This window comes from Amphiura filiformis, chromosome 5, assembly GCF_039555335.1.
Source record: "Amphiura filiformis chromosome 5, Afil_fr2py, whole genome shotgun sequence".
Lineage (NCBI taxonomy): Eukaryota > Metazoa > Echinodermata > Ophiuroidea > Amphilepidida > Amphiuridae > Amphiura > Amphiura filiformis.
In genome coordinates, this window is record NC_092632.1 from 52,304,942 (window position 1) to 52,319,421 (window position 14,480).

The window sequence follows — 14,480 nt, forward strand, 5'->3', positions numbered from 1 at the left end:
GGCACCTGGCTCTTCGAATGGTGCAAATGCGCGCGAAAATTTTGACCATATTAAAGTAAAATGGTCAAATATGGATGAAATTGGAACAAATTGGCACAAAACTTGTAACATGGTCAAATAATGAGATTAATTTGGTCAAAATCACGCACGCAGGCGTCAATTTCGGACCGGGCCTCTCTAGATCCGCTTAATTTCTTTTGGAATCACAATGGGCCACAGTACCACAAACCCATATGGTTACGTTTTAAGGTTAGGTTTAGCGTATTGCGATGCGGCCGATGATGGTTATAAAATAAATACGGGGCCCACCTGGCCCTGTGGTAAATCCAGCCCTACTAAAGTAAACGCTTTGTATCTTATTGCAGGTTTATGAAGAGAGAGAGAGAGAGAACCTGACATCTTCGTGACTTCATCCATCCAGGGTACTCTTGCATTGAGAAACATGTCGAACAACATTCTTTGTTCGCCGTCGTCAACTCAAGAACATAAATGCAAGACGGCATCACGTAGTGCTACTGGGAGTCCAGTCCGCACAGGCCGACGAATTCCATCCAAACACTTACAAATTCCACAATCGATTAGTACTTCACAATGTTCGCCTACAGACAATAGACATGATAGACGCAGAAGTTTGCAGATGCCACGTAGTGCCCCGAATTCACCTCCACGTTCGATGCAGTATTGCTTGAATCTCCCGGGGAATGCCCTTAATTCTCCAACAGACAATAGGCGCAGCAGTTTACAGTTTCCGCGAAGTGCCCCGAACTCACCTCCAAGCAACAGGCACAGAAGTGACAGTTCTCCAAGTTGGTCGCACCTCAATTCTTCAGCTTTAAATCGGAGACTTGACACCCCCAACATGCTATTACGTCAGAGCTCTCATCCACCATTTAGTGATAAAACTATCACTGCGGAAAGACTGTCTTCAGCTCTTGTTTCTCATAAGCTCAAAGATCATGTGCCTTTTTCTAGTCCTCCATTACCTACCAGAAATAAATCAGGAGTGAAATTTTCCTATTCAGATGAACATTTAGATTATCGATCAAGGCCAACAACTTCGCGACGGAGTTCACTTCAAGTTGGTGACACATTGCACAGCCACCATCATGATCAGCATAAGCGTGATCGTCGACCATCGTACATGCGAGAAACACTCACGTCTGGAAGTAAGCGGTTTCACGTGCTACATCATGAAGATGAGCTGAGCGACAACTCTTCAGAAGAAGGATCCAAACAAAGTATTTGTGAATTCCGTCCCCCGCTGTTATTACCTCCGATATGGATGACTAGTGCAGGGAAGACTCCTGTACGACGCAATTCTGGTCGGCAAGTCATACCTAGTGTTACCATTACACCGGTATCTGGAATTTAGGCAATCAATTAGGTACCCCTAGGAAATATACTGACTCCTTTTATATACCAGTATCCCTAGGTGGTTTGCGCATGTTGTGTTCGAATGTTAGATCTAATTTGATAATAGACTATACTTATAAATATTAGCCATTACAGTGTGCTCACTTAAATATAGAGTGTGGTTTCGAAAACATGCAAAGCTTAAAAAAAATTAAACACGGAAGGACGTGCATTTGTGAAACTGCACGGAAACTATCACTTTTCACTGATCCAGTTTGGTTGGGTAGCTCGGACGGACACCAATTAATACGCTGGCGAAGTTACGTAATTAATCGGATTAACTACCATAGCAATAGGTACAAACAATTTTGAATATACCGCGCTACACTACAAGCAGGTTGCACTCATCACCTATCTTCAACCATTCTTTGACATCTATGGTTCAATGCAGAGGTACCGCATGAACGTAGTAGTGCAGCGCGATATAATCAAAAATTGTTTGTACCTATTGCTATGGTGGTTAATCCGATTATTACGTAACTTCGCCAGCGTATAAAGTGATATTTTCGTATGAATATCAGTCCAAGAGAGCGCCAAATATGGATCAGGAGTATTACATAATAATACCCTGCTATGACAATAGCTGCACTAGGTTAATCGTATAATCTCCTTATGTGGTTAGCATGGCTCACTGGGCCAGGAAATCCACAAGGTCAGCCAATGTATGTACATGTATTCGGTACATGTACCATATCTTTTACAATGGGTGATAAATTTCTGGTTTGTTTTATTTCAAAACGCAACATTCGATATTCTAAAGCTTGGTCCAAATCCAAGAGAAGAACCAACTCTAGTAATTTATGTGGTTTCAAATTATATCGGCTGTTGCCTTTTTGATAGAAATGGTGTTTGTTAATGTGCACAGTTTCCCATTAGATCATAACATGCTGTTGTACATCCAAGGTCAAAGGTCTTTTAATCCATATTTGGCGTTGTTCTGGGACTGAATATCTATCGTCTTGATTCTTTGAAATGTTTATATATAGTGATGATGTACAGAGTTATTGTAGCTATAATAATTGTTGAACAATATTGAAGTTGCTTTACCACAAATAAAGGGATATCAGATTGTTGTTAAGTAAATCTGGTCAACCAGAAAAACTCACTTTTTGGTTAGATGGAATCACCGACGTTGCTGCCAAAACCTTTGGCCTTCAGCTGGGTGGATGATTTAGGATCATCCGACATGTCCGAGGTCAATCGATGAGGAAGTTGTTTGATGACCCGATCCCAACCATGTAATGTTGAGGGACGGTTCTTCGGCTCGTACCCACGCTGCTTCTTTGACTCCCCGTTCAAACCAACGAGGCTCACGGTCCAAAATGACAACGTCGTCAGGAGCGGGGGCGTTAGAGTTAACATGGTTGGGATCGGGTCATCAAGCAACTTCCTCATTGATTGACCTCGGATGACTCTAAATCATCCACCTAGCTGAAGGCTAAAAGTTTTGGCCGCAACGTCGGTGATTCCATCTAACCAAAAAGTGAGTTTTTCTGGTTGACCAGTTTTAATTAACAACAATTTGAACAAATCCCAGATGACTGAAAGTATACACAGTGGCATTAATATCATTATTTACAGCGGTTCCTCGTTGAGCATCTTTTCACGAATGACTCTCATCCGAGAACAGGCTTCATCCCAATCGATGTAGGCGCCTTCGAGATGTCTTTCACTGGTTTCTGTAACAACAAAGCCACTTCGACCATGAAGAACTCTCTGGTTGTCAAAACTCACTATGTCTCCTGTGTGAAAACAAAATTCGCAGTAAATATTTTTTGTAAACTTTTACACAACCGCGAATATAATTAAGTTTGAAAGGAAATTCCTATAGTATACGATATTTTTAAATATCAAATTGTTGTTATTATTAAAATAATTACGCTCCTTTATAATACGTTCACTCAAGAAATACCATTTAGAGAAAAACAAGTTTTAATATTTTTGCGAACTAAACCTATTTACCATATGTCTGATTTAACTCAAATTTGGTCCTATAACCGGACGTTTTATCCTATTCATTATGTCAATATGTCAAATGCCAAAAAGTGAGGCGCTCTGGTTCTGAACCCTCGGTTTTGTTGATCTCGGGTACATTTCAGATTCCGATTTTAGATTTTTTTGTTTAAAGCTGTCGTTGATCTTTTAATCGTCAGAACGCAAATTATGATGGACTTAAAATGCAGTCTTTAAAAATAATACTACCAATTGCCACTTGAGTCAAAAACGCTTGAGAAACACGCCGAAGTCTAAAAAAAGATCGCATTTTAGACGTTAACGTTTCTTCTCATTGGACACGGATGGCTATTGATATTCAGGTATACCATCAAGCTCCATCAGATGGTTTAGAACACCTTGCGACAATGTTTTAACTTTTACAGCACATACCTTCAGCTAATTTGATTTGGATTTTATTTTCTTCCTTGTATAACTCCGTGTTAAGCATTTTGATGGCTTGGTATATTTTGTATACATCTTGCACTGGGATCTGGATATACGGTGCTCTCACCTGGTCGTTATAACTGATGGCTTTGTAACGTCCATCTGGAAGTAGCCTGGGTTAGATGATAATAATAACAATTCACATGACAACATACAACTGGATCGACAATGGGCCTTGCCTTTTCGGTGACGTAGTGTGAGTCATTCGATTGCTGGGGGACTGAGGTAATCATGGTAATTTTTGATATAATTATGATGATTTTTAAACATTTTCACTTCCATGGAGGACACGTGCCCCTAAGACGCTACGTTACCGGGCCCTTTCAAGATTTCGGTTTTCCGCTTGTCCTGTCTAATATACAGTAAGCAAAAGAATTAAAGGTACCAGTTATGTTCACCCTATCCTAAACAAAGACAGATATGTCATAAATGGAACCAACAGCCAATACTGAGCTGCATTTTTAGATCGAATTTAAGACCTCATTCGTTGAAATCGTTCATGTAATAAAGACACACCGTGCTTCCATTGATGAGCTCGTTAAAACTAAGGGACCGATCGTTATTTACGGCAGGGGGGGAATGGGTGTTTTGGCAAAATATCGACAAAAAATTTCGCGTTCCCCCCTCGCGTCCGCTCAAAATTTTCGCGTTCCCCCTTGTTTTCCCAATTTTCTCCATTTAAAATTTAACAATCCCCCCTCCTGGTTCAACTAAAAATTTCAGGTTCCCCCCTCAAGACCACAAAAAAAGTTTTGTGTTCCCCCCTAAATTTACCCATTCCCCCTGCCATAAATAACGATCGCTCCCTAACGTCGTGCTTTCATTGATTAGAATGCAAAAGTGCAGCTTTTGATTTCGTTTCTTCCTTAGGTTTTAAATCAACGTTTCTTTAATTCTCAGCTAATTTCAACAAATAAATCTTAAATAAGTCTTAAATCAATGCTACAGAGTACAGGTATTGGCTGCTTGTTTTAATTTTGACATATCGAGGGTTGACAAACAGAACGCCTTAACTCACTTTTGGCCATTTTGAGATTTTGGTAGCAAAATAATCTGTAATACCCACAGATTCTTAAAATCGTACGCCTTAACTCAATTCAACTTCCTATTGCATCTATAACACAATAATACTTGGTCACATCTCAATTCAAAAAATTATTTTTACTCATTTTTCTCAAAAAGGCACTTTTTGAGTTAAGGCCTTCTGTTTGTCAACCCTCGATATCTGTCTTTGTGAAGGATATACAGGGGTGAACATAACTGGTACCTTAATTCTTTGGCTTCCTGTATATTGTGTCCCGTCCTCTGTAGGCAGAATAATACAAAGTGATGCGGCCGCTTACGGTTTATAGTTGCGTGCTATTCGGCACTATGCGATGATCACAAGGAATATTATTGATCGTTCTTCCGTATCCTTTCTGACTTACTGTATTATTGGTGATCTGTGTTTCACGTGATACACATTATATTCCGTTCCACAGTCTCTGAAATCCACTGGAATGGTAGTGAGAATACGAAACACTTCCGGGTCAACGTGTTTTATGTCTTCAGCTACTTTGTATCCGTCACAGAATTGATTCTCTCCACCAGTTGAGTGTACTTGTTTAATACAATGCAACATCTGAATCTGTTGATAAAAATAAGTGAGTTACACTTGTAGCCTACTCCACGTTATAGGGGGGGGGGGGGGGGTACCAACACCCTGACATAATTTGCCTGGTGCATTGAAACGCTCAAATAAGCACTGAAATGATTTGAGCTAATCTTGTCCACCCATACAAAAAGGCATACATGCCACTAAAAACACCATCAAAACACATTATTTTGGGCCTTAATTCAAAAGATTTACCAAATATTAAAATTAACCTTTAGACGACACAAAAAACCGTGGTTTTCAATAATTGCCATTATTTTTTCTGGAAGAGGCTAAAAGACTCTAAAAATAACAGAAAGCATGAACAATTTGGGGAAAATCTGAACAAATTTTGCAATAAATTTTGAAAATTCAGTCAAAATCAATCCACACCAGCCAAAAATTTGCTGTGTTACTTCATGTATGTTTTGCTTGCTTGCCGCTCAGAATAAATGGAACTCGGTTTACTCTATACCATCTGACATACGGTAATCTGCTTCTCTACCAGTTTTGAACAAAGCTGTCAAACACATTTTGTACCTCAAATATTCTGGCTCGCATTGTTGTCAGTGACTTTGTTATTTCGTTGTTTCATATATTTTTATGCCGCTGCGCCGTGGTCTTAAATGAAATGGCGCCATATCAATGGTCTGTGTGTTATTATACATAGATAAAAAGTTCTCTAAATAATAATAATAATAATAATAATAATAATAATAATAACAGGCTCTTATAGCGCCCTTAACCCAGAGGGTCTCAAGGCGCTTAACAAACTAAAAACCAAAGTACAGCATAAAAATACCAGTAAACTTAAGTCTACAATATACAGTCAAATCTTAGAATAAAACTACAGTTTGATTTAAAAACTAATATTATACAACAGGAAAAGCAAATTAAAACGAAGACAAATAATACACAATAAAAGAGAACAGAGAGCAGAATGTCATGTCGTGGTAGCCTGTATAATAATAACACAATACAAAAGAACACAAAATTAATACTACCGGTACTTATGGCTTCCTACATTTGGTGGGTACGCATTGAATGGTAGATCAACATGGAGTCCTAACTCTGCGTTGGTGTAAGCGAGGTTGTTTGCTTCAAACTTCGTGAGAACCTGAAAAGTATTCCTGAAAATACCCAATCAAAAGACAAAATATATTAAACTTTTGGCAAGCTGCATTTTGACAGGTATATTGGGAGACAAGCGATGTTTGGCACACATTTATGAGACACCTGTTGAATAAAAGGGTGTCCCAGGGACTACCTTTTGAGGAGAGTGAGAGTAATCGCTCTCTACTGCTCTCTTTAAATCTGAAATAGGAGAGTGATTTTTAGCTCCCCTTAGTTGAAATGCGAAAACAGAACGGAAAAGTTAAGCCTTTGCACATGATAACTCTGCTAAAGACCTTGAAATGCCAGAAAAAAACTTTTGGTGGCAACAATGCACATTGCTCCAAAAGAGTTATGTTCCTGAAAAATCATACAGGATTCTAATTTCAAACTTGATCAGAGTTTGTTCAAAACCGCACCAAATTATTCCTTCTGACCAAAATGGTTAAAAACAAGCTATGTTGGTCTACCTGCGATGTATAGATCTCGAGTTAAAGCAAAAAGCAAAATTAAGACGCATTTTGGTCGGTACAAAAACAAGTGATATTTATAAGAATAGTTTGCACCATCTAGAATGTATCTTAACTAAGGTAACATCGCCAAATATATAGGTAAATGTAAATACGGTTGAATGAGTATTTTGGTTATATTATGATAGTTCGTTCCTATGTAACTAACTTATGTTGCTTACATAATTTGATGATGAATTTATAACGGTTCTTCATATCCAGATGGCGCTACGGGGGGGGCATGGGGACCCCCCGACAGAAGCTCTGCCCCCATTGCTCCCCAGAAAAATTGAAAAGAGGGGTGAAAAGCCACTTTTAGCCAAAATTAGGTGAAAATGCCCCCCAGTCGGAGGCTCTGCCCTCCCCTTTGCCCCCCCCGAAAAATATCTGGCGCCGCCACTGTACAGACGTTGTCATATACTCACCCATAATGTGTCGTCTTCAAGAATGAGATCCTTTTCCCTATTTCAAGAACTGCTCCTTCTTTGTGTGGCGCGTCTTTGATGAGTGCCAACCCATGAACCCGCAATGCTTCTATCCAATCATGAAGACTCTTGTCCTTATTTAGGATATCAGCAAATGAGAACGTGGGTATTTTATGTTGCATCTCGTTACCCCAAAACTGACGAACTGGTGTACTCACGGGATCCTCACTCATATCCGAAAATTGCATCTCTTTAAGCCACGAGAGTGGAAACTGGCTGCGGTGGTCATCAGGCCATCTGATGTTCAACGTTTGGTCCTCTACTTCTGCTACATCTGGAAGGATATCAGGGTCCAAATTGCCCATGAGTACAAGACGACCACGTGAAGAAGGATGAAAACATTTGTCACATCGACAGTTATCTCGCAACCACACGTAAGGATATGTTCCAATAAGATTCCCGTCATCATGTTTTAAAAGACAAGACCTAGAAGGATGATCAAGTTCGACTCGTGTAAATGTAGCCATTTTACAACCTCTTGCAGTTATTGTTGCACTGTATGGAACACGCAAACATGCTTGGCGAAAATGTAAACGAATTAACCCCGGAATTTGTAACGACAACATCATTCATATCAGGCAATGAAAAAAGCGATACAAATTCTTGACAATTTTGTTTTCGAATCTAATTTATAACGACATCATTTATCAAGCAGAACGGTAATAATGGTAACATAATCCTAACAAAATTGTTTTTCTGATATATATCAATACAGCTTTTCATTGGAGTCTGGAAGTAAAATTACTGTTGACTAAATCAAACCATGGCCTTTAACCATAGAGCACAATATCGCGTGAATACAATGCAGTTTGAAGGTTATGAATGTTTTGATTTGTATTAGCTACTTGATGCATAACAAAACTGGATGCATGCCCAGCTAGGAAATACCGGTATGCTCCGGTACAATATTGGCCGTGACCATTTAAAAATGGTCACGGCCAATATGTTTACATTATACACTCTAAAAAACAAGTGGTAAAATATACTTCTTAAAGGAAAGTGACCCGATATATTCGAAAAATAGAATTCAATCTTTAAAACGTTTACCAATAACACAAAATGTCGTCCCTTTCAAGCATTCATGCAAAAAAAATGTGACTATAAATATCCCGTGGAATTACTAACATTTATACAGCGTGATACTGGCAGCCTACAGTGTTTTGATATTAACCATATTAGGCCCTTCACATTTTAATTTAAAAATTCTTAGTTTACTGTTAACCGCCCGCATCCAAAATTGAAAATTGCAAAATATTTAATTATTTTACTTTTATTTTGGATTTTCTCCTTTAAAATAACTTTTAATGACTTTTACTTGCTACTTTCTAACGTGAATCATATCAACAATGTGTTAAAGTAAGCATATTAATAAAATAATTAAATGCCGACTCCCATCTAAAACGGTTTGATAATTGGTTGTGATAACTAATCCTAAATAAAGAAAATAATAGATAATTAATAATTAAAAGTCACCTCGTCCTATTTTTAAAATCTTGAACAGTAAACTCGGAATCAATTGTGAAGGGCCTTATTGATATCAAAATGAACATATTGAAATTAGAAGTTGAAATCGATGTATTTCCGAAAATATCATCAAAAAAATGTCGAATTGGTCGCAAACGTGGTATACCACAGTTGAGACCATACCGATTTGGAACGCCTAATTTCAATGTTTTAGAAAAATATGAGCTTCGCCTAAAAAATGCATTTTGATGGGGTAAAGTGGGAGATGAGGCTGTCAATCAGGTAACCCACCTTTAAAACACTTTTTAAGACGTGTTAAATAATTTGTGGTGTGATCAAGCAAGATCAGTCTGAAGTCGGACATATTTAATTATCAATTTCACAGGATACAAAAGGAAATACTGCAATTCTTTGGCTATATCTCAAAATCAACATTTCCGACTTCCGACTTATTTTGCTTGATCTCATCACATTTGTAATGCTAGTAAAAGTATAGAAGGCGCTGTGTTAAGGGATCCAAAATGAGCGTTTATTGCGTTTCGACAGTATTTTTTGTGGGACATGAGAGCACCTCAGACCTATCGAATTGCATTCTGAATACGAAGCATGTCTTTCTGATATCAAATAATTTTCATTTTTTTAAATCACAATATAATACAAATTTTATGACAAATTATAAAAATTTGATATTTTTCAAATTTTTGATATATAACAGTCCTCGAAGTAATTGTATAAATCTAATGATATATTCTTAAAGTGTATGTAGCAGGGAGGAAAAGCCGACGGTCAATTGAAAATTTTGACCTTTCATATTGAAGATATGGATTTTTTCCCAAAAATCCATATCTTCAATACGAAAGGTCAAAATTTTCAATTGATCGTCGGCTTTTCATCCCACCTACATACACTTTAAGTATAAATCATCAGATTTATAAAGTTTACTTCAAGTAGGCCTACTGTTAAATATCAAAAATATCAATTTTTAATGATTTGCCATAAAATGTGTATTAAATTGCGAATTTCAAAAAATCAAAATTATTTGATATCAGAATGACATTCTTCGTATTCATAATGCAATTCGATATGTCTGATGTGCTCTAATGTCACACAATAAATACTCTCCAAAAGTTCATACCCCAGCCCTTAACAAAAGTGTTAATAATAATTATGAGCCCTAGGGGAGCGTCCTGAGGGGGGGCAAGAATTTTTGGCCAGCCAAAAGGGAGGGGCAAGCAATGTTTGAAGAAGAGAGGGGGAGGAAAACGATTTTGGCACACATTCTTCTGGCGCATGCCATTTGAGATAAAACGCTCTAAAAAGAAATAGGAAAACAGTACAGAAATGCTTAAAAATATGCAAATTAAGATCAGTAAAATTTGGCATGTGCATGATACGATTTTTTGACATTCCGAGAGGAGCAAGCATTTTTGCCACGCCGTTTGGGAATTTTATCCCCGGGGGAGGAGGGTGGGCTCATAACTATTCACAGCTAAAAGCTGCTAAAAGTGTTCTTGACGCCCGTCTCCTTTTATTTTGTGAAGTCCGATGGGTATTAAACTTGTCATTAGAGTGTATCCTTTGACATCGCTGACAAGGTCATGACAGATAACAGATATATATCTGTGCAAATCAAGATTATACATATTAAGTTCACTTATTCCATAAACGTGCGTTTAGGGACCGTTCACAAGCACTTGTAAGGGGGGCCTGATGCAAAAAGGGGGGGGGGCCTGAAAATGTTTGACCCTCCTAAGGGGGGGGCCTGAAAAAATGACCACAAATTTTCCTGGAAAAATTGAGTTTACATGCTTTTCTATGGGGTTGACCCATAATTTCCATGTCAAAAAGGGGGGCCTGAAATTTTTGAGGTCTGTAAAGGGGGCCCCGAAAAATGTTCGTGATGAAATTTTTTTGCATCAGCCCCCCCTTACAAGTGTTTGTGAACGGTCCCTTATGAAGTTCTACGATACCAAAAGGTCGATGTCCGGGCATGTCCCAAGTCGATGTCCTCACGTAAATTGTGTGGCTGCATATAGGCGTGGATCCCGGTGGTGGAATGGAAGGGATAAATCTCCCCACCCCCCCACCCCCCAATATTTTGATAGGAGGATGGTCCATACAATCATCCCCCAATGAGGGGATCTGACCAAATTAACCTCATATTTGGCCATTGTAGCAATTTGTGGGCGCTTCGCGCGTATTTATTCCACTTTTGCACCATATTTAACCAATTTAACTTCAATATGGCAACATTTTTCGCGCGCGTATTTGTCCGATAGGCCTAAACTTCTGTTCTGTCGCCAAAAGGTGCTGGATTCACTAGACTTCAAGAAAAGTTTTTCAACCAACTCCCCACCCCCTCCCGCCCATGTCAAATAGAAATTCTACTCCACTGTGTGGCGTGATAAAGAGGGTCATTTTCAAGATAACATTATTTGTGATTTTATCACCGCCGAGTGTATGCCAAGTAGCCTATATAAAACAATACCGTATTTGCTCTATAGCTCCTTCATTATTTGACCGATAATAACCATTATGTTTTGATATCCAGTGAATCCAGTTTAATCCAGTGAAGATATTGGATCCAAATCATAAATAATTATGATAAAACCACTAAAGGGCGTAAACCACCAAATATTAATTTCTCCATTGAAAAGCACGTAAAAATCAACTTTTTAAGCCCGACGTTTTCTACCAGGCGTGACAATATTTTTCAGTTTTAACGTTGTCACTGTATTAATTAAGGACTGAAATTTCATTTAAGCTTCAATTTTGGGGAACTTTACAGATTCAGTTTTTTATTAAAAAAATGTTGAAAAGTGACGCCGCTATTTCAACGCCAAAACTAGCATTAAAACTTGTTCCGTTAGCAGTAATTCGGAGGGCCTACTTTTCTTGTGAAATCGATTTGTATAATTTCATATCTATTTTAGTCATTAATATGTTAGCATCTTTCATTTAAATCAGAACATGCCAACCTCACGAAGAACATAAGGACACCACATTGTCTCCAGTAGCCATAGGCCCTATACTTTTAACCGGAACTCATCACCCCCATTGCACCTTTCGCGCAGTGATTTGGTGTAATGCGCCCTAAATATGGACTCAATGATCCAATTTTATATCAAACATGGATCCAAGTAGACTGTCCCACAGTCTGGGTTCCATTTGTGGGTAAATAATTAGAGCTAAAACCACCTTCTCCTTCACTCCAAAGATTAAAACAACACACCACCCCGCGGGGGGGGGGCACTCCAACTTTGGAGGTGACGCGTATGTAGGGCTGTTAAGACCCCCTTTTTCAGCATCGCTGTCACCCAAAGACCCCATGTTTTTTTACGAACACATGCTCTGTCACCCGAAGACCCCCTATTTTTCCATTTGATCTGTCACCCAAAGACCATTACAAGTTCAATTTGAACAGCAACTGTCATTTATCACTGATTTTGTTACTTATTTTGTAAAAACAAAGAAATTTGAAGCAATTTAGAACTAGAAATTCGATTTTCGAGGTTTCTGTGGCGCTATTTCGGCTCTCACCCAAAGATTCCATTTTAAAAAAAAGGTCATGCTCTCACCCAATGACCCCATATTTTTTACATTTTGCTCTCACCGAATGCCAAAAATCATGCTCTCACCCATGACCACATATTTTTTACATTTTGCTCTCACCGAATGCCCCAATAGTGCGAAAGTCCCAGCCCTACACCTATATCCATTTCATATTGAAGTGCCCCCCCCCCCGGGCACACCACTAAGCAATAATTATAAATGACAACAAAGTTATAGTGCTCCTAGAGCACTGTGTGTCGACGAAAACTCAATCGGTTTATTTAATGTTGTATAATCTACATTACCAGTCGTTCTCCATGGACCCGAGGGAGGGTCTAGGATCCAAGCTTCACTGCCCCAGCCTGTACATTTGACCTGACTCATTTGCGGTTAAACGTTACCATGGTTACACATAAGACTGATTCACATATTGGCTATAGCAGATTTGGCGTCTAAGGTCATTAAAGGGATATTTCCGGTAAACCAAAAGTCTCCTTCAGACTCCCATTGTGGCCTGTACACCATCAGTGATAATAAAAACGCGTAAAAAGGGTAGTTTTTCGTGGGTAGGCACGATACGCGTAACGCGTTTAGGGTGTCAAAAACATGAAATATTGGAAAAAAGGGTAGCAAAATTGCAATATTGCTAATACGCGGAAATGAAAATTAGGGTATGAACATGAAATTTGATGCAAGGAATAAAATCCCTGTTTAGGGTGTGAAAACACCTGTTTAGGGTATCGTTTAAGCCAAGGGTTAAATCCTTGTTTTAGGGTGCTTTAAATTCACTATTTGCTGCATATTCTGTGATAATTTAATAGACCGGGTAATTAGAAAACTGCCAATAACATTAAGGTGCGTTTAGGATTGTATTCAGATTTAGCTTAAACATGGGGTCCAAAGGGGTAAAATTCTAATGTTTGGAATGAAAATGTGCGAGGTTGATATGATTCCAGGATCTGTGATATGATTCAAAATATGTTCAACGTCATTTTAAGATCACCAGAGTCAAACAAAGGTTAAATTTTGTGATCAGATGAATTGTTATGAAACTTCATCGGAGGTCATTTTAAGATTACAGCTGTGATCGTGCTGTTTGTAGACAGCAGTATATGGTTGAATCCAACCAAAAGTGTCCACGGGCCAAAAATAAAAGTCCAAAATAAAAATGTCTCCACAATTTTTTTCCTTTTGCCCATTGATTGATGGCATGTAACCATGTTGGCCTTATAGGAACCAAAAGTGCCATCACTAATCTTGAAAAATAAATCCAGGACGTGTGATAGTAAATGTGACATCAAAACCCAATGTTACCTACGAATACCACTAGGATGCTTTCACTATCGCAATACTAATCAACCTAAAACAAATGGAATATTCCCATTAACACTTTTTTCGTGTAATGTAGACCACGGGGTGTCAGGAAAATGCTAGCTCAACCAGAAAATATTTGTTTTTATTTTCATAACGCGATCAATATGATCTTAGTCAATTAAACTATAGTTTATTTTTGAAAATGAAGTTTAGGTCAGTTTCTGAATTTTATTTATCAAATGAGTATGAATAAATTTACATATTGTATAAGAACGAGTGGGATATCTGTTTTCAGGAATATTAGGAATTATACGCATACACCAAATGCTTTATAAAATGATAGGTGAAGAAACCTGGGTATTCGTAACATGAGCGATTTAACAATTTCTATATTGAGTTTAGAGGTTCAAATTTTGCTATTGTGATAATGAATGAATAAAATGGTAGTTTTTAGATCTCTTTCAGATGGTACGTCCAAATGAATAAGTGCTTTTACCTTATATCAAATTTTTTTGATGCTTTTAGCAAGATTTTGAACACTTCATTTTGATATACAAG

The 14,480-nt window shown here is 38.1% G+C and overlaps 1 protein-coding gene across 1 annotated transcript; it reads right to left on the minus strand.

The window, feature by feature from the left end:
- Positions 1-1,446: 1,446 nt before the first annotated feature.
- LOC140153347 (gamma-butyrobetaine dioxygenase-like) lies at positions 1,447-8,363 on the minus strand. The gene is made up of 5 exons (XM_072176073.1): positions 7,533-8,363; positions 6,510-6,615; positions 5,280-5,479; positions 3,799-3,965; positions 1,447-3,155 (listed from the first exon to the last, which is right to left on the minus strand). Exons 1-5 carry the CDS (start codon positions 8,159-8,161, stop codon positions 2,989-2,991), a joined length of 1,269 nt encoding a protein of 422 aa, XP_072032174.1. The 5' UTR covers positions 8,162-8,363; the 3' UTR covers positions 1,447-2,988.
- Between the last annotated feature and the right edge of the window lie 6,117 nt (positions 8,364-14,480).

Excerpts from the sequence above, each read along its gene's own strand:
- LOC140153347 (XM_072176073.1), bottom strand. The coding sequence starts at position 8,161 with ATGATGTTGTCGTTACAAATTCCGGGGTTAATTCGTTTACATTTTCGC. Across the intron at positions 3,966-5,279 it reads CACAGATCACCAATAATACA|GCTACTTCCAGATGGACGTT; the intron begins GTAAGTCAGAAA and ends CATCTAACCCAG. Across the intron at positions 3,156-3,798 it reads CCAAATCAAATTAGCTGAAG|GAGACATAGTGAGTTTTGAC; the intron begins GTATGTGCTGTA and ends GTTTTCACACAG.